At 39.2% G+C, this 26600-nt stretch overlaps 1 protein-coding gene across 1 annotated transcript in view; it reads left to right on the forward strand.

The window, feature by feature from the left end:
* The window catches only part of LOC114660319 (polypeptide N-acetylgalactosaminyltransferase 10-like), a 112814-nt gene that overhangs the window by 19160 nt on the left and 67054 nt on the right, over positions 1-26600 (forward strand). Inside the window, exons 2-4 of the mRNA XM_028812941.2 lie at positions 11146-11251; positions 11349-11487; positions 19854-20020. Coding sequence (XP_028668774.2) covers positions 11146-11251; positions 11349-11487; positions 19854-20020 — 412 coding nt within the window. The remainder of the gene's footprint in view (positions 1-11145; positions 11252-11348; positions 11488-19853; positions 20021-26600) is intronic.

Genomic DNA, 26600 nt, shown 5'->3' on the forward strand with positions numbered 1-26600 from the left:
GTCCATAAATGGCATATTCGCATTCTGAAAGTAACTTGTAGTCTGGGCATTACACTACAGTTTTAGTTTTCAGAGGAGTATAACATGCAAGGATGTGTTGTGTTAGGATAGGTACAGTGTGTTTACAAATAATTTTACTAGCTGACTATACCATGGGTTATCCTTACAACTGAAAGGATCAAATAGAATATCTCCGTTTGTTTTGTTGGAAATACACATTTTTCAAAATTGTTCAGGAACATTTTGGTCTGAGCTGAATGTTATTTTTTTGTGGCATTGCTATGGGATTGTCTTTATTGTATTTATTTTTTCTTTATACATTTCCTTGTTTTACTTGGATTATACTTGAATATTAATGCTAACTTCTGTACTATTATTATTGACTTGCACCATTGGTTTAGGATGAAGTATGCTGAAACTTTGCATTGGTTGTATCCCCAATAAATAAAAAGTGCTGTGTAGTTGACACTGTGCAAATCATAGTCTGCATACAGGTTCCCATTTTGGAGTCCCTTCATAAGCCTAATCTTGTGTTAACATGGTCTTTAAGGTTTGCAGTACATGGTGATTCAAATGAACAGAGTTGCTTTGTGTGACATATACACACCCCACAATGTCAGAGTGCCACAAGTCATGATAAACACTAGACAAGGTTTTGACACCGTAGAAATATGTCATTAGGGAAGAAAGTCATTAGATAGATATATAATAAATATGCTCTTGTCAATGTAACTTGTGTTTTCTGTGCTACCCAAAGTGGATACAATGTTTTATCGAATAAAATTGTTCAGCATTATCACATCACATCTGGTACAACAAGAATCAAAAGTGTGTAAAGGTCTACACAGATAATCTAAACTTATAAATGTCAAGTCAAAATAGACAGATTTAATATTTCTAATTCTTAGCAATTTCTTCTAAGTAGTGGAAGGTCTCATGGACTGCTCTGGGCCTCTAGAATGTCTGCTAGCATGACACTGTTTAGTATTACAAGCTCTTTTTTCTGGTCTTGGCCCACTCACTGTGCTTTCCCTCTCTGTCAGTGCTAGGGCAGATATGAAGTAGCTTGTAAAATAGCTTGATTCTGCCTGTTTCTGTTTTTAACCATTTCATTTCAACATGTATAACGGCGAATAAAGTAAAAAGGAATTTAAACAGTGGGTAGGTTTGAGCTTTATTCATATAGATCTGTTTATACACTGCAGAGTAAGAATATTCTTAGTTCACATGCATAGTGTTTACTCCCGATAAAGAAATGCCATGAAGTAACTTACCATCTTGCATATTAATCTCTCATTTGCTGAAGGATTCTAAATACTTTGAAATGAAGATGTCAAATCAACACAAAACACTGTGTCACCACTCCAGTAGGAACTAAGTGAAAAAAAACCATTGGGGCACAAGTCCTTTGGTTTTAAACACGTTCCAAAAACTCACAATTTTTTCTTTTTTTTCTTTTTACAAAACCAAAAATGTTGAACAATGTACCGTTCTGCAAATCGCCAGTTTACCAATGTGGCTATAAGCAGAGTAAGCAGTACAGCTGAAAAAAACACAATCGGTGCTTAAATAGTTAAAGCAGCAAGAGCTCACTGATATCTATAACTATTATAAATGATGATAAACATTGCTTTTTGTACTCGCAATATTGTGTCCTGAATCCAAGTACATTCGGACACTTTTTTTTTTTTTTTTTTCCCCTTAGTCTGAACACCCATACTATATAAGTAAGTATCGCGGCCTCTTAAAGGTATTCTTTCTCTCTACCTTCTTTGCTCACTGCTACGTCTTAGCCTGTATTATAAAGGTACAAGGTGACAGTGAGGGAGCACTTAGTGGATTAAGAAATTCTAAACATGAACGTCATTAGAGCATGCAAAATGGTGAGGACAAGCAAGGAGGGGTTTGAAACCCCATTTTACCAGGCTCTGTCAGAGTTCACTTTGTTGTTACACTTAAGTTCAAAGATTAAAACTGAATCAGTTTTATTTATATTAATTTATAGACTCTCTAGACTAGGTGTGTCATTTATTGATGAGCTTAGCTCTATATGGCTTAGCTCTAATTACCCTAGGTTCTTGTCTATAAGCCGGACTCGTGTATAAGCCGGAGACCAAAAATCATACGAATTTTTAAAATAAAATCGTATCATAGATAAGCCGGACTCATGGATAAGTCGAACGTACTATAACCTATAACTAGTAGAAGGGAGGGAGGTCAGTGGTCTCACTCGCACCCATTTAATTTCTTTAAGGGGGGAGAGAGTGTGAGATATTGGCGTCTCTCTCACTCCCCGCATGGCGCGGTTGGAGCGGCCGGAGCGCGTTCTTTCTGCTCTGGGCGTCGCCGAGTCAAAACACGTGCGTGTAGTGGTCATTTAAATTGTGATTTTATATGTAAGCATATTTAAATATATATCGCGGATTTTTTGCTGGTTCGCGGAATTCTGCAGACAATGGGTCTGTTAATTTCTGGTACATGCTTCCTCAGTTGGTTTGCCCAGTTGATTTCATACAAGGGACGCTATTGGCAGATGGCTGAGAAGCTAGATTGCTTACTTTTCTCTCTCTCTCTTGCGCTGACTATCTGTGATCCTGACGTATGGGGATTGAGCAGGGGGGCTGTTCGCACACCTAGACGATACGGACGCTCGTCTAAAAATGCTGAAAGATTATCTTCACGTTGCTATCATTTGTAAAGCTGATTCCTGAAACGACATGCTGCACAGTGCTTCGCATACTTAAAAGCTCGAAGGGCACGTATTGATTTTTGACTGAAAAACAAACTCTGTTTCTCTCTCTCTCTCTCTCCCCCCCCCCCTGCTCCTGACGGAGGGGGTATGAGCCGCCGCCTTCAACAGCTTTGTGCCGCGGTGCTTCGCATACTTAAAAGCCAAACAGCACCATTGATTTGTTTGCTAGAGATTGTTTTCTCTATCTATGTGACATTTTGTGCTCCTGACACACACTCCTTTGAAGAGGAAGATATGTTTGCATTCTTTTAATTGTGAGACAGAACTGTCATCTCTGTCTTGTCATGGAGCACAGTTTAAACTTTTGAAAAAGAGACAAATGTTTGTTTACAGTGTTTGAATAACGTTCCTGTCTCTCTACAACCTCCTGTGTTTCTGCGCAAATCTGTGACTCAAGCATGACAATATAAAAATAACCATATAAACATATGGTTTCTACTTCGCGGATTTTCTTATTTCGCGGGTGGCTCTGGAACGCAACCCCCGCGATGGAGGAGGGATTACTGTATAAGCCGGACTTATGTATAAGCCGATATTCTATTTTTTCATTTTCACAACTTTTTTCCTTAGATAAGCCGCGGCTTATAGACAAGAACTTAGGGTAATAAGCATCATTGACGATTTCACTGGGAATTCTTGTTTCCACTCAACATTTGAGCAAATATAACTGTATACTATTTACACAAATTTAGAGTAAGGCCACACAGTCTAAATGAATATTTTCTTAATCTGTGCTTGATTTTGTAAGGCTTATCCAATTGGTGAAGGGTGCAATACACTTTTATTCGAAAATGCTTAATTTGACCTCTGTGTTCCCAGCAACTTCTGATGTGTCTCTGACCTTAGTTTCCATTTTGTTAACTACTACTACTTCTTCTTTCAGCTGCTCCCATTAGGGGTTGCCACAGCAGATCATCTTTTTCTATATCTTTCCTCTCCTCTGCATTTTGCTCTGTTACACCCATTACCTGCATTTCCTATTTATAATTACTCCTTTCTCACATACTCTTTTAATATGAGAATGTAATAAATATTAATATGTAGGCCCTAATACATTAAAACAGTATTTGCATTGCCCCCTGATTATTCTCTTGCTGCTAAAACATTTTACACATTAGGGGTCATGAAATTTTTAAACAAAGTCATGCATCTGTAGAACTGTCATACTATGAAGGATTCTGTTTATATATAAATTTCTATTTATCTTGTTTAGTACTGACCGAGCCAATTTCCAGTTCTGCAACTTTAGAGTCAGAATCTTTAGAAGTTATTCTGTACATTTACTTTGAGATTATTCTTATTATGGAAGTTAGTGTAAAAATAATTTTGAAGCAGGCAGAATGCCCCAAAGATAAAAGATTGAAATAGGTATTTGTATTTCATGTTACAATCCTATATTTTTGGTGAATATCCTATAGACTTGGTATGGTTGGTTATTAGTACAGTATTTCAAAGTTATCTATGTTCAGGTGTATAATATGCACTTCTTTAATTTTAACTTTGAAACTCTAGGCCATAATAAATTTATAATGTGTTTGCGAGAGTGAAAGGTATTACAGTTATTATGAAATATGCCAAAAATAATAGTAAAATATTAAAATAGAGCAAACGAGTGATTCCTGTGGAAATAAGGCAATATCAAACTTTTTGTGTCCTACTTCTAGACAAAAATGTAAACTTGCCTGCAGCTGTATCAAACACAACCCTCAAAATGATCAGGGGCCTCATGCTTAACGCTGTGCGTAGAATTCACACTAAAACATGGGGTACGGACAAAAGCGGAAATGTTTGTGCACACAAAAAAATCCAGATGCATTAATTTGTGCGTTTGCCTGCTGTCCTGCCTCATCTTCTCCAAGAATTATGCCTCTTTGAATTTGCAAATCAATATAATTAGCCCTTAAGCTCAGCATTCTATGAAAAGACAATGGCAAAAGCACAGGGAAAATAGAAGAATTTCAGCGAATACCAAGTGGAGGCAAGGAAAAACGTACTATCTGTTGGTTTAAACAGTGGTATAAACAACAAAAGGAAGTTGATCGAGTGACATAGAGTGTCGGAGACACTCAAACATGCCCGAAATAAAAAAGAAGTTGTCAGATATTAAAGTTGCCGTGAAAAGGCGACTCGTAGCCCACCATCTGAGTGTCATGTGAAAGCTTATTAGGGTACAGAGAATAGAAAAAAAAAATAGGTACACAATGGGGGAAAAAAAAGCAAGGAACTTTATTCTCAAAATTTCCACTTTAATCATGCAGTTTATTTTGTCATTAAAGTAGAAAGAACATCATAAACTTCATCTTTAAATCGTTTAATTTACTAGTTTCTCAAATACCATCGTAACTAAAGTAGCACGTTAAATGCTTTGTTTTGTATATGGTCTTCTATGTGCTCTGTGTGTGAATCACTACGTGCTTCTTAAACAGACTTTCTCTTCCTCCAACAGGACACAGAATCCATTATCTGTCAGCCGAGCACCATTACCACGGAGACTAAAAACACTGCTCGGCGGCGGTCCAGGCAAAACGGAAAGCCTGGAGTGGGTTTCAGCTTTCTTCGTCCTCTTGTTAAAAGCAACACCTCACTAAACATCAGGTTGAACTTTTTAATGTTCAGTCCCTGACAAATAAAGCCTTTCTAATTTATAATCACATTGTAGACAGGGGGATTGACATTATTTGTTTGCCTGAGACCTGGCATAAATCTGGGGTATACTCAGTTTTAACGAGTCCTGCCCTGCTGAGTACACTTACCTCGAAAAGGCCTGAGGCTCTGGACGTGGCGGTGGGCTGGCTGTAATCCATTGTATAGGTTTGCAATTATCACTTCTCCCCCTTCCTAAATTCTCAACTTTTGAATGCCTGGCAATTAATTGCAAACATCCAATTTTTATAACAATACTTCTTATTTACCGACCACCAAAACAACACCCAGATTTCATTACAGAAATGAATGAGCTGCTCTCATCTTTCTGTACAACATAATCAAATTTACTGATTCTTGGAAATCTGAACATTCATGTGGACAAACCCTCTAATTATTCTGCTGCCCAGCTCTTAGAGCTCCTAAATCTGAGGCAACTTGTCAAGGTCCCCACTCACAGCAAGGGCCATACCCTCAATTTAGTCATTACTGACTCAGTCTTCATCTCTGACCTCCAAGTACTTGATCTGGGTGTTTCCGATCACAAAATTGTTTCAATGGATTTACCCACATTTTCACTATACTCTAAACCACAACACAGCATCTGCTTCAGGAGCCTGAAAAAATAAATTCGACTGATTTAAATACTGACATTAAGAACTTCTTTTATTGCTCCACACCTTTCTTCTGTCAATGAATTAGTCGATTATTAAAGTGGGCTCCAGAACATCCTTGAAACCCATGCCCCAGTTACATTACGAGTGGTCTCTTTTGTAAAATCTGCCCCGCGGTTTACAAGTGACCTTTGACAGATGAAAGCAGCTGGGCGAGCCCTCGAGCTGCGTTTTGTTGCAACCAGTTAACGGTCCACAAATTAGCTTATTGGGAACACCAAAAAAACTACTCCAGAGCACTGACCACTGCCAGATCTCAATACTATTCAAATGTAATCAACAACCGTCCTGGAAACTCCAAACAAATTTTTTCTGTGATAAATCATTTACTCAATCCTCATACCTATGCCTGTAATAATTTCACAGATGAGCAGTGCAATAATTTTATTGAATATTTCACCTCCAAGGTAGACATCATCCGCTCCTCATTGTCTGTCTCCAGCCCTCCATCGCCGGATGTTTCTACACCAAAGCCAATAGGCTTCCTTTCCCAGTTCCTCTGTACCACAGTTAAAGAAGTTGAGGACATCATACAGAGGATGAGGCCTTCAACGTGTTCATTGGATCCTTTTCCTACTCCTCTGGTAAAAGCTAATGTATCAGATATAAGCCCTCTTATTACTGATATCATTAATCACTCTCTCCCGAGCGACTTAGTCCCACTGGCCTTGAAAACTGCAAAAATCAGACCTCATTTCAACAAAATCCTCTTGGTTTGCTATCACTTCAGGATCCAATCGTCCGATCTCCAACCCTCCATTTTTGTCTAAGGTTTTGGAAAAGGTTTTTGGTCCAGCTTCAGTATCATCTCAAAAAATTCAATCTGTTTGAAAAATTTAAATCTGGTTTCCAAACTTCTCACAGTACAGAGACAGTCCTGGTCAGAGTCACCAATGACTTCCTGATGGCTGCTGACCAGGGCTCTCCATCACTCCTTATCCTTCTGGACCTCACAGCTGCATTTGATATGGTAGATCATAATGTTCTACTTCATCATCTTCACTATGTAACTGGATTTTCTGGCATTGCTTTGGAATGGTTCGAGTCCTATCTTACAGATAGGGCTGAGTATGTGGCCTTGGGGGATGCTAAATCTCGTACTCACACTGTCACCTGTGGGGTACAACAAGGATCAGTCCTTGGGCCTACCCTTTTTAACATCTATATGCTACCCCTGGGTCACATCATCCGCAAGCATGGAGGCAAGAGCCTTCAAAAGAATCCTGATGAGGGTGCGGAAATTTGAACACATTTCACCAATCCTTCGGTCACTTCATTGGCTCCCTATTCACCTCTATATTGAATACAAACTCTTTTTGTTTACTCACCAGTGTATCCATGGAAATGCTCCACAATATTTTAAGGAACTCCTTATATTACAATCCACTACAAGAAAACTCCGTTTTGCAAATACCTACCGCCTTCGCCCCTCTGTGACCAAACTTTTTTACAAAGGGTGACCAATCCTTTGCAGCAGCTGCTCCATGGCTCTGGAATGCCCTACCAGAGAGCCTGAGCACACAGCAGATTTTGGGCTGTTTTTAAAAAAAAACCGCTAAAGACTTTTCTGTTTTGGAAAGCTTATTAACAGGAATGCTACTAATTATTGTTGTTTTATCTGTTTTTATCTTGCTTTGCCTTTGTTTATTTTTTTTATGTAGCACTTGGAGATTTACTACTAATGTAAAGTGCCCTATAAATAAAATGCATTATTACAGTATTATTATTACATTCGTGATATTATAGCTGTCTGAATAATTGAAATACTGAGATGTATACTTGATATCATTTTCATGATGATAGGAGTTAAAGCATGTTATTAAACATGGCAACACAGTGGCGCAGTGTTAATGACGAGCTGGCGCCTCGTCCAGAGACTGCCTCACGCAAGATGCTTGCTGTGCGCAACCTTCGATGAAATAATTTATTGCAGCAGTACTGTCTCTTTCAAACATACTAACCTACTTTTCCTTTCCTTCCTTTTCTTTCTCCAAGTACCCAATCACCACACAGTCAGTTGTGTAATAGATGTTAAGCCGATGTAAGCTTAGAACGCCGATACTTCAAAACTTTTAAGGAACATTGAAATACCTTCATAGTACTTGTTTAATTATTCCATCCACCTATCCATCCAGGATCACGCCAGTCCCAGCAAGCATACAGCGCGAGGCAGAAACAATCAATGAACAGGGTACCAGACCGTCGCTAGTGCTGCAACACCATGTCCACACATGTTTAATTATTAACAATACAGATTATTTAAATAATGTTAACATTTTATCTGTATAATGTAATAAACATATTTTGCTGCATTTCATCTTAAAATTGATATTGTCATCATATGTAAATACGCGCTTTTTAAAGTGGTTCAGGTTGTGCAATATTATAACGCAAGTTTACAGTGAGATGATTGTACTAATAAGTACAAACAGTTCTACAAGGAGCACTTGATGGACTGATTGAGTGCGTTTAGTTCTTGGGATGAAACGGTTTCTGAACAACGAGGTCCGTACAGGAAAGGCTCTGAAGCGTTTGCCGTTTGAGAGTAGTTCAATAGACTGTGTGCATGGTTGAGGCAGCGTGTGCTAGATGCTGTATCCTGATAATTCTCATTCCGATCAGCTGCTGTAGAGCTGTGATTCTACACTCGGATACAGTGATATAAACACTCCGAGTGGTGCATTGAGAGGAACAACTCTAAAGCAGCTATGGTATTTGGAATAGATTGGCCATTCCGTGGACCATTATATTGTTACAAGTTAATTACAATCAGATGCCTTACACTGAAATTAACCGCATATTGTTAATTAGTTTATTTGATAAAGCCACGTCAGGGATGTGGATGTAAAAAAAAAAAAGGGAAACCACACTGGAACAAAAGCACTGCTTTGACGCTGGGTACCGCCAGTTTGCAAAGCCGAGCAGAGAACTTGGGTACGCCAAGCATTTAGCTGGCGTGAAAATGTGCGTGGCTTTAGGCCAAGTTTAGGTTTTATACATCACGATGTGAGCGTGGAAACGGGCTTATGCAACATTTTTGTGCGTATGCACCGTTTATACATGTGGCCCCAGGTCACCACTGAATCGTTTTTTACCTTATCGTGTGCTTTTAATAAGACTCCAATTAAAGGAAACAAAATAAATTTGGAACTCTAGATCATTGGTTGTCATCCACTGGGTTGGCTACTGCCAGTGGTTCACAAGTTTCCATTATTTATAATGGGAGTGGGTCGCCACTCCGAAGATCGCCCGTATTTCACCATAGGGTTCCCTATCCTTGCTCTGACAATCACGCTCAGTTCACCAACAACAACAACAACAACAACATTTATTTATATAGCACATTTTCATACAAAAAGTAGCTCAAAGTGCTTTACATAATGAAGAAAAGAAGAATAAAAGACAAATAAGAAATTAAAATAAGACAACCTTAGTTAACATAAAAAGGAGTAAGGTCCGATGGCCAGGGTGGACAGAAAAAACAAAAAAAAACTCCAGAAGGCTGGAGAAAAAAATAAAATCTGTAGGGGTTCCAGGCCACGAGACCGCCCAGTCCCCTTTGGGCATTCTACCTAACATAAATGAAATAGTCCTCTTTGTAGTTAGGGTTCTCACGGAGTCACTTGATGCTGATGGTTATACAGACTTCTGGCTTTTAATCCATCCATCATTGTTGGAACATCATGGTGCTTTGGGTAGATGGTGGTGGCACAAGCCACCACCAATAGGACACCGGAAAAGGAAACAGAAGAGAGAGTAGGGGTTAGTACAAATTTTGAATGAATAGTTATTATAATGAATTGGATATACAGAGTGTCAGGATTAAATTACAGTGAAGTTATGAGAAGGCCATGTTAAAGTAATGTGTTTTCAGTAGTTTTTTAAAGTGCTCCACTGTATTAGCCTGGCGAATTCCTACTGGCAGGCTATTCCAGATTTTAGGTGCATAACAGCAGAAGGCCGCCTCACCACTTCTTTTAAGTTTTGCTCTTGGAATTCTAAGGAGACACTCAGTTGAGGATCTGAGGTTGCGATTTGGAATATAAGGTGTCAGACATTCCGATATATAAGACGGGGCGAGATTATTTAAAGCTTTATAAACCATAAGCAGAATTTTAAAGTCAATTCTGAATGACACAGGTAACCAGTGTAGTGACATCAAAACTGGAGAAATGTGTTCGGATTTTCTTTTCCTGGTAAGGATTCTAGCAGCTGCATTCTGCACTAACTGCAAACGATTGATGTCTTTTTTGGGTAGTCCTGAGAGGAGTGCATTACAGTAATCTAGCCGACTAAAGACAAACGCATGAACTAATTTCTCTGCATCTTTCGATGATATAAGAGGTCTAACTTTTGCTATGTTCCTTAGGTGAAAAAATGCTGTCCTAGTGATTTTATTAATATGCGATTTAAAATTCAGATTACAATCAACGGTTACCCCTAAGCTTTTTACCTCCGATTTGACTTTTAATCCTAATGCATCCAGTTTATTTCTAATAGCCTCATTGTATCCATTATTGCCAATCACTAAGATTTCGGTTTTTTCTTTATTTAATTTGAGAAAGTTACTATTCATCCATTCTGAGATACAGGTTAGACATTGTGTTAGCGAATCAAGAGATTTGGGGTCATCAGGTGCTATTGATAAATACAGCTGTGTGTCATCAAAGGGAAGAACGCACACTTGGTTGACTTTGAAGGGACATCTATGGGAAAAACTGGGACACCAGAAAGGTTGTTCTAGATACTACTGTTGCAGTGAGAGTTAGAAAGTAACTTTTTATATTGTATTTCAGATATCCAATTTGACTGATGTTTGAACAACTGTAGTTTAATTAAGGTCTAGGTTTTAAAAAGATTGATTTTCGTTGTGTGTAAAAAGCACTTGTCTTAAATGGTTATTTTGCATACTAATTTGCTTTTCAGATTAGCCAAGAAATTTTAACATTTTTATTAATTATTTTATATTTTGTTTAGGGGACTTCTTATAAATGGCCATGTGCATAGTAAATTGCTTCTAAGCTTAACCTAGTAATTAACTTTCTTATTAACTAGTATTTTGCATTGTGTTTTAAGGGCTCACATGTCAGACCAAAAGAAAAAAATGATTTTGGTGGTATTGGAATGAGAAGAAAAGACTGGCATGATTATAATGCTATCAGAAAAGATGCTGCAAGATCAGGTATGTCACATCCAGCAACTTATTGGTATTTAATGATGAGTCATGTAAGTTTATCTGTCTTTTTTTTTTTTTTTTTTTTTTTTTTTTTTTGGACTAGGAAATGGAGAGCAGGGAAAACCTTTTCCCTTAACGGATATGGATCGTGTTGACCAAGCTTACAGGGAGAATGGATTCAATATTTATGTTAGTGATAGAATCTCCCTAAACCGTTCATTGCCTGATATCAGACACCCAAAGTAAGTTTTCTGCATAATATTGTTCTTTGATATATCATACCTACAGACTAGATTAATTTTATGATGTAAAGACACTGTGGCATTGTGTAAAACTTTGAAAGATGTCTGTTTGACTCAGTTTTAGTATCCTTTTTATAATTTGATAGTTTGACTAGCTGTGTTACCCAGAAATTTCAAAAGATAATGCGCCTCAGTTATAGTGCTGTTGGGTTAATCAGGTATATCAGAAGTACTTTTTAACTAACTTGTACTTTTGTTTACAATATTTTGTAGTTTTTTTTTGTACCAAGGGCTGACATTATTGTCAGGCAGTGTGGTGTAATGGTTAAGGCTTTTGAACCTTATTAGGTCACTGTAGCCACTTACTGTTGAGCATGCTATTTATAGTTGTCCACAAGTAAAACATTCCTGCATTAGATCAGCTCCGGCTATTCCTGTTAACTTGGCTTTTGTTGATGGTCATTGCAAAACACAATTTTTTTAAATAGCCATTAGGAATAATGTGAAATTTGAGTTTATTATCCTTATTAGATGTTTATGATTTTCATTTGGTTTATGCTGTTCACTCAAGTACAGTATTTCTTTTCGTGTTTTTTGTGGCTTGAATGAGGTTCCCCTTTAATGTCCATAATAATAAAACATGTTATTTATAAAGTGCATATGTATATGCAAGCAGTGCTTCAGATGGATATACATAAATGCCATAATCATACGTGTTACACTGATGTATTAATCTGAAGAGCATGGAGCAGTAGCTTTGAGTGTCGCTACACAATTTTTTTGGCTTCCAAAATTAGAAATTCAAGCGCTATGATCTAAGAATGGCACTGGCAATTTTCATGTTACAATTATGAGGGTGGGGGAAATGAGGAGTCCTTTTTGAAATTACCAGTGCTGTGTCCAGGGGCTGGAGGCAGACAGAGTGGAATGAATGACTATGGTAGAGCTAGTATGCTATAAAACACTTCCGGTATACTCCTAAGAGTGTTGGAAATCAAAAGCAAAAAGTTGAGAAATGCTGTCCCACTTCAAACACCGATGCAGGGGGTCAGGTTTAGGGGTGGAGCATCCTCATTCAAAATACGCAAATGCACATGTAAGTATAAATGATTTTGTGAATAAATATTATAATGGAGTAGCTTGGGGAGACCCATTAAGTTTAAACTGGTACTGTCAGTCTAGGATTTGCTGGTATCAGGGTCTTAGCCCCCTCAGTGATTGTTGTGCAAGTTCTTACTTATATATAAAATCAAAGAGTGGATGGGGGTAGGGGAGTTTGTTTGGCCTTTCACACACATTAGTATAATGGTGTAACATTGATCATGGGATGTGTAATATATGATGGACAAATACAGAAAGAGATTAGGGGCGTAAGCTTCTAAAGCCCCTTCCCACATCCTGATACCACTGAAATGGAGGACATCACTTCTGCCTCGGCTTCTCTCTCACTCCCTTTTTGGCTACCATCGAAGCAAAATCTGCTCACAGCCGTAATGCCCGACACTGGCAGTCTAGGTTTAGTGTGCTTGCTGACCATTGACCTCCACATCGTCCTTGAGCATTGACGAGCTTTATCCTTCCATTTTATATCTGACTGACTGTAGACGCCAAACGTGATCATGTCTCTTTTCCTGTCCAGGTCACTGCCTCTTCTTCCGTCATTTGTCCACCCTATTGGTTAGTGGTTCTGTTTGGCCCATCAATTGCTTCTGCTTTGTCATTCATTTGCATAAAGCATGCTCTCAGTGCAGCACAGAGCATATAAGTTAGCAGGTCTCAGTTTCTACTGTCAAGAGGAGACTTTGTACTGCAGGTTTAATGGGGCGAGTGGCTGTAAGAAAGTAAGTCCACAGTTTGAAAAGCGCATGAATTGTCCAGTAAACAAAAAAAATAAATTGTCAATGACGCCATCATTGGTTCAGTGATCACTTGCCGCTGCTGCATCTTGCCTCTTTTTCACATTCTTCTCTTTCATGTTCGTTGCTGCAATGTAAAATTGAACTTTTTCAGGGCTTTGTTACATTACATCCTAGTATATAATACAAGCTAGGAAAAAAGCAAAATTTAACATAAATAAAAGGAACAAAAGTTTATTGTTGGCTGGGAAAAGACAAGTTTTTAATTTTCATTTGAATGACTGGAGGGTGGGGGTACTGCAGTACAGCAATGTCAATCATCTGTCTACACGTACTTAGGCTTACCTTTCTTCAAATCCTTCAAAATCAGATCCGTAATCATTGTTGTCGCTGCCGAACCTCTCGATTGCGACCTGTGCTGCTTTGCTGTCGCTGATGTCTGACACGCTTTCGTCACCAGTATCACTCTCAGATATTGCAGATGTTGCTTGTGCTGCTGGTAGGCTTGTAGGTGGAGGAAGGATTCCGGCTTTGCGAAAACCATTCTGTATGCTTTCTGGTTTCACGTTGTTCCACACCGAAATAACCCATTCGCACACTTGACTGTAAGTCGCATGTCGCTGCCGGCCAGACGGAGTGAATGTATGCTCACCATCCGTCATCCATTATTCCCACTTGATCTTCACAAGGCACTTAAATGCATGAATGGCAGAAATATCAAGTGGCTGCAGTTTGCATGCAAGTCCACCAGGTATTACAGCAACGTGACCACCAACCTTGTTCACTGCCTTCTGAACACTATCCATCAGATGAGCAGACAGAGCCAAATTAGCAAGGACTTCTTCTTGTTAAAAAATACAGCTCCAGGCCGCCTTCTGTAGCATTTGTCCACCCATTCATCTAGCCCTTCTTGTTCACTGAGACCTCGATACCCTAGGGTAGTTTTTCCTGTGGCATTGTCACCCTCTTAAATCTCAAATGGCTTCAGCTTTTTGCCACTTGCCATTCAAGCTAGAACAACCGTAAAACTTGTCCGCTCATGACCTGTTGTAGTTACTGATATGGTCTTTTTACCAACCTTATCAACAGTGCGTGTTGATGGAATATCCATCTGCATCGGGACCTCGTCCATGTTGATGACGTCATCCGGTGTTAGTTTCAGTGTTTCGATTTCCTTGCCGACAAACTCTCTAAAACTGTCAAGTTTCTTCTCCCAGTTGTCTGGCAGTCTTTGTCCCACAGTCATTCTGGCTCGGATAGATAGACCATTTCGTTTCATGAAGTGAGAAACCCAATTATGACCCCCTTTGAAGTCTTCAGTTGCCATTTTAGTCGCCATTCCTCGTGCTTTCAATTTGATGGCTATTGTTGAAACTATTCAATTTGTTATCACGCTTTGCGAGAATCCAATCTTTAAGTCACTTCTCCAAGTTTGGCCATTTTGCTTCCCTTGTATGCCTTGCGCACCTACGTGGTGGAAGCGCACGCAAAGCTTCCTCATCTTTCCACCAGTTTCTCACGTGTCTACTTCAAAGTGGTTTCCAGCTGCACGATTGCTGTTTTCTTTCATGAAAGCAACAACCTGGAGCTTAAATTCTGCAGCATAAGACTTGCGTTGCGGCATGATATCGGTAAGTGCAAAATGTTAACAATTGTTCACGCTCAAATATAATGTCACTATAGAGTTGCAAATGCCTACAGGGGCGTGCCAAATTAGATGCTTTTACTTCAGATTGGTAAATTCAGTAACGCCGTGGCTAATAACATAGGGTGGCTTATCTTAGAGTTTAATATATAAATGAGCATTTTCTGCGGCTTACAGAATGGGGCGGCCTCCAATGTGGGGTGGCTTTTCGTTGGGGATTTACAGTACTCTTAATGTGGTTAATCCAGTTCAGGTTGTGAAGACAGGAACTATTCTGGCAGCAGACTATTTGACAAAATACCAGTCCATTGTAGGTTGTACACATGCACAATCACTTACATGGGGCAAATTTAAAGTCTTCAGTAGACCTATTAGGAATGTTTTTTTTTGAATGTGAGAGGGGAAAAAATCGTGCTGGCAGACTTCACAGAGAGTGTCATAAATTCAGTTATATTACATTTTGTTGCAGTTTTTTTTTTTTTTTTCCCCTAGCCTTTCACTTAAATGTTAGGGATGGGCAGAAAGGAGAGCAGGGTTCATATCCTAGGTCTTCCCTGTGTGGAGTTTCCCTGTTTTCCCAATGTCCAAAGACATTCAGGTTAGGTGGGTTGGTGATATTAAATTGGCCCTTGTGTTTGTGTATGTGTGTTTGCTCTATGATGGACTGGTGTCCTGTCTAGGGTTTGTTTCTGCCTTGCACCCTAGTTGGTTGGAACAGGCTCCAGCAACCCCCACGACCTGTTCACCACTAAGTGGGTTAGAAAATGACTTAATTGTTATAACTTCCATTTGTATGGAACAAAATTGGTGTCTAGTAAACTAATATTTGTTGCATTATGTCATATTCATCACAACATCTCCATAAATGTGCCAACAATGTTCAGTGTAAAATATCTAAGAATTTCCAGTTAATGAGTTGGTGTACTTAATGTTTTTAATGCAACATTCTTGAACTCTGCTTATCTAGTTCATAGTCTGCGGGGGGTGGGGACCAGAGCACATCCTTGGCAGCAGTGGAATCAAGGCCCACACAAGACCCACTCATACTCGCATCTCCGAGGGACCAGTTTGGAAGCAATAATTAACCTGACTTCTATGTCTTTTATGGATAAATGAGAAAAACGCAGTTTAGTTAAGTCAGAGGTGATCCACATTACTAACCGAGAATGGTAAACCGGATGGACGCAGGGACATCCGGCCATGGGCCGTGGACGCAAAAGACGAACTGCGCAGGCGCCCCACAAATACCCCCCCTCCCTAGAACACCACAACCGGATGGAATGCAACATGAAATAAGAAATGAGGCGCCGCGCCCATAGCACACAGAAAAAAGGAGTCATACGCCGGCGCCGCACGAAGCCCATGGCACATGAAACGGGACACACACAAAGAAGAGGATTGAGACCCACGACACACAAAGCCCCCCTCCAGTAACTGAAATAAGAAATGAGGCAACGTGCCCCTAGAACACCACAAACAAAGGAGTCCCACGCAAGCGCCACATAGCATATGAAACGGTTCGCACACAAAAAAGACGATTCAGACCCACGACACACAAACACCCCCTCCACTAACAGAAATAAAAAGTCATGCAACAAACCCCTAGCGCACAAAAAAAAAGAATTGGATGCAGGCGCCACATAGCACACGAAACAGGACACACACAAAAAAGAGGATTCAGACCCACGACACACAAAGCACTCCTCCACTAACAGAAATAAGTAATGAAGCAACGCGCCCCTACCACACAAAAACAAGGAGTCACACGCGAGCGCCACACAAAGCCCATGGCACACGAAACAGGATAGACTACGGACATAGCAGGCGAAACGGGACGTACACAAAAAGGAGGATTCAGACCCACGACACACAAAGCCACCCTCCACTAACAGAAATAAGTAATGAAGCAACGCGCCCCTACCACACAAAAACAAGGAGTCACACGCGAGCGCCACACAAAGCCCATGGCACACAAAACGAGACAGACTACGGATTTCACACACTAACATAAAGAAGACATGAGACACAAGGCACCCCTTCACTAACAAAAATATAAAATCAGGCAACGCCCCCATATCACACAAAAACGAGGAGTCAGACACACACCCCAAAGTTAAACGGGACAGACTACGGACTCCACACACGGTCGCCCATCGAGCCCGAGATTGAGGCTCAAAAACGGAAGAGCGACCAAAAGCGAACACTCGAGATCATACAAATACCCCACATGTACGGACAACACAACATATTTGAATCAGATTATCCCCGCCTAACGGTACTTTTATTAGGAGGAGATTTTACACGGTGCTTAGCTGTTGTTCCACATGCTATGCGCTCAGCTATTGTTCATTCCACCTTAATAGGTGAATCTCATTACAATGCTGCACTATTAACTGTACAACCACAGAAAAGGCTCCATATTAACAGTGAGTGCGATCCTCCTTATTACTTATCCATATTACTAACGATAAAGAACAAACAAGTCATGAATTCACGATCACGGGTACAAAACGATACGGCTTGAGTAACGGAACCACAAACACGAACCCGCATGAAAAAAAAAAAAATACACGTCAGAGCCTACAACGCGCTTCTGAAACCACTGAAGAAAAAATGTCTCGGCTCCAAAAACGCATGTCACTTCTTATTCAAAATACCGATCCCAATCACAGAAACATCGGTATCCACTATGAAAATGAACAGTAACAATGCACGTGACATCCGTCTTGCAAAACTGTTAATTATAGATGAATGTACAATGGCATCCAGTCACTTACTCAACACCATTGATAAACTTCAACAAACGTTGATGAATAATAATATTCCCTTTGGGGGAAAGGTACTTTTATTAGGAGGAGATTTTACACAGTGCTTAGCTATTGTTCCACATGCAATGCGCTCAGCTATTGTTCAGTCCACCTTAAAATACGCGTACGACGTCATACATAAACAACAAGAGACCGGACTACAATACATATACAGGCGCGACACCTGATTGGTAATAATACGAAGAAACGAACAGTCCGCATATTAACAGTGAGTGCGATCCTCCTTATTACTTATCCATATTACTAATGATAAAGAGCAAACCAGTCATGAATTCACGATCACGGGTACAGAACGAGACGGCTCGAGTAACGGGACCACAAAAACGAACCCGCATCAAAAAAAAAAATAAACGTCTGCGCCTACAACGAGCTTCTGAAACTGCGGAAGAAAAAATGTTACACGGACAATTGCCATTGCTTTCAAAAGGTACAGTTGGTACAAAACATGCGATATCCAGATCCAGAATACAACAATTGGTTATTACAACTGGGAGATGGGACACTCACCAATACGGATGGACTTCACCCAGATATTATTACAATTCCTCAGGCCTTTATCTGCGACGACTTAATTACGGAAATATTTGGAACAGCACTCACATTAGACCAAATACCCCTTTTAACACAACGGACTATATTATATCCAAAAAATATTAATTTTTATCACATAAATAACCAAGTCATTGCATTACTTCCTGGAGAGGCACAGCTCTTTCTAAGCTCTGACAAAGTTGACTCTGATGCCAACAATGACCATCTTAATTTCCCCTTAGAATATTTCAACACTATTAACCCAGCTGGATTACCACTACACAATCTTAACCTTACAATCGGAACAATAATCATGCTGTTAAGAAACCTTAACACTAAACAAGGATTATGCAATGGTACACGTTTAGTCGTCAACACCATCACACACAATGTTATTGAAACAAAACTTCTTACAGGATCACATGCTAACAATACTCTTCTGATTCCTACAATTGACCTTACACGTTCTAACCTACAATTACCTTTTACACTTAAACGGCGACAGTTCCCCATTAAACCTGCATTTGCCATGCCCATCAACGAATCACAAGGACAAACCATGAACAAGGTTGGCATCTACCTCTCTGAACCCGTTTTTGGACATGTACAACTTTATGTGGCCTTCTCACGAGTTCGACTTTCATCTGACGTTAAAGTTGAGGTTATAAATGATCCATGCCAAGGACAACTCATTCAAGGACAAGACACCATCTTTACTACTAATGTTATGTACAAACAAATTTTCCGATAAATCTTTACACTGTGCCATGCAATTTATTCTTTGCTTCCTATGTGCGTCATCTACACCTTCACACTATGCTACATCTCATACATACATCACGCTATTTATAATTACCCAACACCAGGGGTTGGCGAGCGAAGCGAGCGGGGGCGGAGCCCCCTAGTATGAACATAAAACAATAGGATTTTGGTTATTGCCATTTCTAACAACCTTTTCGTCACTTCACATTTTGTTCTAGTTATACCACCAAATTTAAATACATTGTTTTTTCTCCTTAACTAACATAATACATTCAACATTTATGAATCAAAATAGAATGAAAGACTTGCATTTCCAAATTACATAAATGTTTTCAACCATCAACCACTCCAACTAAACCTCGTCACTTTGCTGCTAAGAGATGCAGCTGTGACTTTTCTTGAAAATACCTGTATGAGAGTTGTACATTTAGGTTTTTCGATTTTTGCATGCAAATTCTCTCCAAATCTGACAGATTGCATAGGGAGTGTCAGTGGATGGCAATGATTAGGTCATTACACCGACTTTTCAATTGGATTAAGTCTAGACAAGAATGTCATAAGATTCTGACTGCTCTGATTTAGCTGTTACATCAAGAACATAAGACTCTTTTTTTTTTTTTTTTTTTTTTTAAATAATTTAATTTTTTTTTATAAAAAATATGAATCGCTTCTCCTTGCCTCCTTTAAATATTTTATAAAATAATGTTTTTTTACTATAACTCTTATCTTCACTTTTTTTGGCAGCTGCAAGCAAAAGCTGTACTTGGAAAAGTTACCTAATACAAGTATCATCATTCCATTTCATAATGAAGGTTGGTCCTCTCTCCTGCGAACAGTTCATAGTGTGCTAAACCGTTCCCCACCAGAGCTCATTGCTGAAATTATTCTAGTGGATGACTTCAGTGACAAAGGTAAAAACAAATAGTATCATTTTTTTGTCTTAAATTCTTGCTCATTAAAAAAAATAGTTGCAGTCATTTTTGTGGTGGTAAAATAAAGGGGAAGGATAGAGTATTTTGTATTTGTTTTCTGGAAGAATTCTTAGTATGTATTTTATTGTTACACTTTAGTTTTTAAGTTGCATAATTATAAATAGTGAATGCTTTATCCACTCCGTTTTGATCTTCTTGCCTATATCTTAACAGTTAACACATTTTTTTCATGGTGTGACTGTTAAAGTAATGTTGTTTCCTAATCTATGTAGTTTTAGGAATGCTGGAAAAAGATTTGAGGCAGCAAAGCTAATGACTTTACCAATAAGCCATACTTATTAAAAACTTCTCAAACTTTGCTGTATTAAACCTTTATTCCATTTCTGACTGCCACTTGTTTAAGCCTATCCCAGCAGCACAGAGCAATAGGCAAGGTAGCAGCCCTTTATAGAGTACTGCACCTTCACATGATGCACTCTCCCACAAATATACATCCACAATATTTTTTTATAAAGCCAAATTCTAGTTGAAAATTAACACATATATACACAATATATAAGGTCTCTTAAAATGTTAAACTTGAAATAAGCTATATATTGATACAGGTGTGCTGTACAGGTATTAAACTGTTGAAATTGCTGTGTTTGATTTAAGGAACCAATCATTTTATTGAAAAATGGAAAAAAAAAATAATTAAATGGATCAAAAGTTCATTGAAATAATCTCTCTATTATATAAAAAAAAAAAATCCTGAGATGAGACGAGACTTTTTCAGAGAGAATATTTCAAGTCCCGCGAGATGAGACAAGACTTTGTGCCAAGAGATTTAACCACGCATATGGTCCACTTACCTCTCATTCATGTGAATGCTATTGTCAGACATAGTTCCTGTGCTCTCAGCTCTTATAAATTTTTACGTATTCCTCATTTTAATTCAAGACACGCAATCTATTTGTTTCCTTCGATGTTGTCCTTTTCTGAACAATAGTTTTATGCATTCTAGATGAAACGTTGAAACGTCAATGACTAAGCGAAGAAGAAAGGACAGCATGTCGAAAAGAGGCCCAAAAACGTTGGAGAGAAAAGAATTCAAAAAAGAACAACAATAATCTAAGTGCAAATTTGGAACAAGTGAAATTGAAAACCTAACGGGTCCCAGCAGGAGTGGAAATGAAAGACAAAGAGTAGAAGACAAAGTAGAATGTCGTAAAGTGGTTCAAAAACATTGGCGCAATACACATGCAGAGCAGGTTAGTTTATGAAAATACTAAAATTCGAAAGTCTCAAAAAACTGATAGTAAAGATCGCATTAGTGCTTACAAATGGAAACTATTACTCAGTAAAATAATGGAACAGCGAAAAGAGATCGAATATATGGACATAGGTGATATGACAGAAGTATGTACAGTAGATATTGTTCGGCTTTAAAGTTAAAGTTGGAGACTTGTAGATAGTCTAATTCGTGTTGCCATTAGGGAAAAGTAGTGTTTCTTCCCAATGAAGAGGCGTATCCGCGTGAAATGAAAGATTTATTTGGTGAAAGTGAAATCCACAAACACTACAGGCAAAATATCTGAATCTACAATAATCTACAATAATCTGCTTGTGTTCGCATCATTCAATGCTCAAAACATAGACTTACATGATTCAGGACCATGAATCTGTGGTCCCGCAACAATTAAAGCCACTTCGATTTTAATTTGAAAGAAACCACAATTCGGTCAGGTTTATATTCATGATCACGGAGAAGCAATGCAACATAGAATTGAAAGAGTTAAACGATCTGATGTATTTGAAATTCTACAGCCAATAATGGATAAAAATCCATCGGTCCAAAAGTATCGCACTTTACACGAAATTTATCTGAAAAATACGGACAAAGAAGTTTTTTTGGATTTCTATATGAATCTGAAAGATCAAGCTCTGCATATATAATAAACCAACATGTCATGAATTGTCAGCGATAATAGTTTTGATAGACAGAGTTATCAAAGACAGAGTTGATATTCGTGTTTATCCAAAAGCAAAGCACGATTTGTCGCAAGCGGCAGATTCGGGAAATGACTAGCGCGTAGTGCCCACATGGGGGTTGGAGAGCGAAGTGAGCAAGGGGGCAGAGCCTCCTAGTATAACTAAATTTCCTGTGGGGTAGATAAAAATTCGTTTATAAAAGAGGCGGAGTTCCTCAAGGCTCTGGATGTTGTAGGGCTGTCTTGGTTGACACGTCTCTGCAACGTCGCATGGACATCAGGGACAGTGCCTCTGGATTGGCAGACTGGGGTGGTGGTCCCCCTCTTTAAGAAAGGGGACCAGAGGGTGTGTTCCAACTACAGAGGGATCACACTCCTCAGTCTCCCTGGAGAAGTCTATTTGGGGGTTCTGGAGAGGAGGGTCTGTCGGATAGTCAAGCCTCGGATTCAGGAGGAACAGTGTGGTTTTCGTCCTGGTCGCGGAACAGTGGACCAGCTCTACACCCTTAGCAGAGTCCTGGAGGGTGCATGGGAGTTCGCCCAACCAGTCTACATGTGTTTTGTGGACTTGGAAAAGGCATTTGACCGTGTCCCTCGGGGAATCCTGTGGGGGGGTACTCCGAGAGTATGGGGTACTGGACCCCCTGATAAGGGCTGTTCGGTCCCTGTACGATCGGTGCCAGAGCTTGGTCCGCATTGCCAGCAGTAAGTCGAACCCATTTCCAGTGAGAGTTGGACTCCGCCAGGGCTGTCCTTTGTCACCAATTCTGTACATAACTTTTATGGATAGAATTTCTAGGCGCAGCCAGGGCATTGAGGGGGTCCGGTTTGGTGGACTCAGGATTGGGTCACTGCTTTTTGCAGATGATGTTGTCCTGTTTGCTTCCTCAGGCCGTGATCTTCAGCTCTCTCTGGATCGGTTCGCAGCCGAGTGTGAAGCGGCTGGGATGGGAATCAGCACCTCCAAATCCGAGACCGTGGTCCTCAGCTGGAGAAGGGTGGAGTGCCCTCTCAGGGTTGGTAGCGAGATCCTGCCCCAAGTAGAGGAGTTCAGGTATCTCGGGATCTTGTTCACGAGTGAGGGAAGAATGAAGCGTGAGATCGACAGGCGGATCAGTGCAGCATCCACAGTAATGCAGACTCTGCATCGGTCTGTCATGGTGAAAAAGGAGCTGAACCGCAAGGCGAAGCTCTCAATTTACCAGTCGATCTATGTTCCTACCCTCACCTATGGTCGTGAGCTATGGGTAGTGACCGAAAGAACGAGATCGCGAATACAAGCGGCTGAAATGAGTTTCCTCCGTAGGGTGTCTGGGCTTTCCCTTAAAGATAGGGTGAGAAGCTCAGTCATCCAGGAGGGGCTCAGAGTAGAGCCACTGCTGCTCCGCATCGAGAGGAGTCAGATGAGGTGGCTCGGGCATCTGATCAGGATGCCTCCTGGACGCCTCCCTGGTGAGGTGTTCCGGGCACGTCTAACCGGGAGGAGGCCCAGGGGAAGACCTAGGACACGCTGGAGAGACTATGCCTCTCGGCTGGCCTGGGAACGCCTTGGGATTCCCCCGGAAGAGCTAGAAGAAGTGGCCGGGGAGAGGGAAGTCTGGGCATCTCTGCTGAAGCTGCTGCCCCCGCGACCCGACCTTGGATAAGCAGAAGAGAATGGATGGATGGATATATAAAAAGGCACTGTCTTAATTTGAGAAATTGAAGTCTAAGGTGTTAGATGTGAGCTGTTATAGTGCCAAGGACTTAGAACTTGGAACTTCTGCACAGCCTTAAACTCACAAATGAGAGAGCATCTCCCAGTCTTGCATTCCTGAGGAATCAAAAAAAGTGAAGAGGGTGGTTATAGTTTACATGCTAGGAATGAAAGGAATGATGTGACAAATCGTTATTTCTCGGGAGGAAAAGGAAGCCAAAGGACATAAAGCTTCTAAGTACAATGTTGTGTTTTTGCTTGGGGGCAATGCTAAAGGATATGTTAAGATGAGCCTTTTGCTTACCTGAGTTCCATTTCAAAATACTCAGAGCATTAAGAGCACAAATAAGCAAAGCTTACTTGTTACATGACAGTCTAGTAGGAGTGCTTGGTTAATTTAACAATGTTTTGGGATTGTACTCAAAATTATTTTACCCCTTTGGTAGAAAAATAATTTAGTGATAACTGACCTTAACAGAAAAAGCTTCTCTAATTATCAGTAATGTTCTGGGAAATCTGCAATTGTTGAACATGGTAGTAATGTACACATTCTGTTTTTATCTCCTAACACAAGCTGTTATTGCAACCTTTAAGGTGTATTTACTTGCAGCTGATGATAATTGCTTTTATACAATTAAGCCACAAAATGGATTAAGTAACAGTCAAAGAGTTGTGAAAAAATATGCCATTTAAATGCCAATTCAAAATATTGAAAATGCTTTGGACAGACTAATAGTATTTGGAAAAGAGTTCAGCCTCATGTTATACATTACATGTTCTTATCTTTACATTAACTCTTCCGTCACTTAAGCCTTCTGCATGAGATTACAGTGCCTCATACACACTGTCTCCATCAGGTTCTTTAAGCTGTTAGATTCAGGATGTCTTCACAAATTGCCTTTCTCACATTTTCAAAACAACCATTCTTTAATAGTCCACATTTGTTTTTGTCCTGGTTACTTTTAAAATTTCAATATTTGTAAATTACACTCAAACGTCAAACCAGTATGTTACAAATGGACATATTGATTCATCTTATAGAGCTATCTAAATTTCCCAATTTTTTTTTTTTTTTTTTTTTTGCCATAGAGTTTAAAATACGCAGAGCTGCTTCTTGGCTAGAAGTAGGGATGTGTATGGAAGTGATTCCTCTTACACCAGTGTTAATCTGTGAAAGGTTATTGGTGTCCTCCTTTGCACTGTTTGTCATATATTTTGTTTAACCTGATTAATCTACATTTAGTGCCACAAGGTCCAGAGCCTGGTCTCACAGCATGAGCCACAAAGCCATCTATGGTACAACAATCCAATGACATACCTATAACTAACATAATTTTAAGAAATTATTGAAGTTCATAATCACATATCTGTCCATTCACACTGCAAAAAATGAAATATAAGGAGGTGAAAGGTCCCCAATAAACCCCAGCTCTGCAGCTGGACCCTTCTCAAAGTTTTTATATCCAGCCATTGAATCTTGTTAAAAATGTATTGACTTGTCAAAACATTCTTATTTAAGATTACTTGATGAGATTTCTTAAAATAAATTTTGATTAACCCATTGGCAGATTAGGTTTTTTTGCGCTAAATAAATGCAAAGCAACTGCTGTTTCAAGTTTTTCTTGTTTTGTTTTTTTTTCTGGATTTTGCATATCCCTTTTAAGTGTGTTTTACAAATTTACTTTACACAAGAAAGGAACCATTCCCTCAGGTTGCTAATCTTTTCTGGTTCCAACTGTTAATGCAAATCGATATTCAGCCATGCCATCCTTAATTAAACTTACCAATTAACCAAAAATGTTTGTCATTGGGATTTGAAGTGAATTAGAATATGTGGATAACATTCTTGCAAACATAGGCAAGATGGCCAAACTCCACTTACTGTGGCTGCGCTGGAAGTTGAATCCTTTGGAGCTGTGTGGCAGTAGCACTAATCACTGTGACACACACAATTTTATTGCTCTGATTGGTTCTTTTTAATATAATTTTTGTCTGCTTTTTTAAATAAAGAATAATAATAATAATAGCATGGTATTCCATAATATCCCTGGAACTATAAAACTTAATCTAGTAACCCAATGGAGTAACTTTACACCTTCAATTATTTTAGAATTTCCTTGAGCGATTTATATTGACAGGTATCTACTTTTTCTGTATATTTAGAAAAACCATATGCATCAATAAACTGCTTAATGGCATCTTACCTTTTTAACTCTTTGTTTTCAGTATGAAAGTAACAGGTGGTAGGGTTTTAACTTTAGTTCCTTTATTTTGGAACTGAGATAGAGAAGATGGAATGAATGAATTTCCTTAATTTATTTGAAAGGCGACCATTAGAGAAAATAATGGATAAAGGTAAAAAGGATAGTCTGTCATTCATTGCTAAAGAAAATGCATGAATCAAGTTTAAGCATCATTTGAGCTACAACTATTTTCTTTTAATGCAATGTTTCTTAAACTGTGGGTTGCGGACATATTTTTAAGGGTTTGCCATACTGTCCGTCTGTGTAGTAAAATAAGTGCAAGCTCTCCGTCAAGTGGATATATGTAACCTGCTGTTTGGCATACTTTTTATTGTGGCAGTATGTGAAACAATTGCCATTGATGCATAATGTTGAGCTGTATTCTTAGGGCAACTAGTATTTTTATATAATTCACTGTCATTTAAGAATCTCTAATAAGAGTATACATTTTCTGCAGGAAATCTGTTTCTTTTCCTCTCTTTTGGCCATATTGACAGTCAACTGTCTTGACAAGCAATGCTTTTTATATCTGCAAAAGTATATTCCAAGGTGGAAGGCAACTTTTTATTAAATGCAGTGATATGTCTACATTTACTAAAATGTTAAACCATAAATCTTTGATTTTTCTGTATTTAAAACTAAATTATTAT

Source organism: Erpetoichthys calabaricus, chromosome 11 (genome assembly GCF_900747795.2).
Source record: "Erpetoichthys calabaricus chromosome 11, fErpCal1.3, whole genome shotgun sequence".
NCBI lineage: Eukaryota > Metazoa > Chordata > Cladistia > Polypteriformes > Polypteridae > Erpetoichthys > Erpetoichthys calabaricus.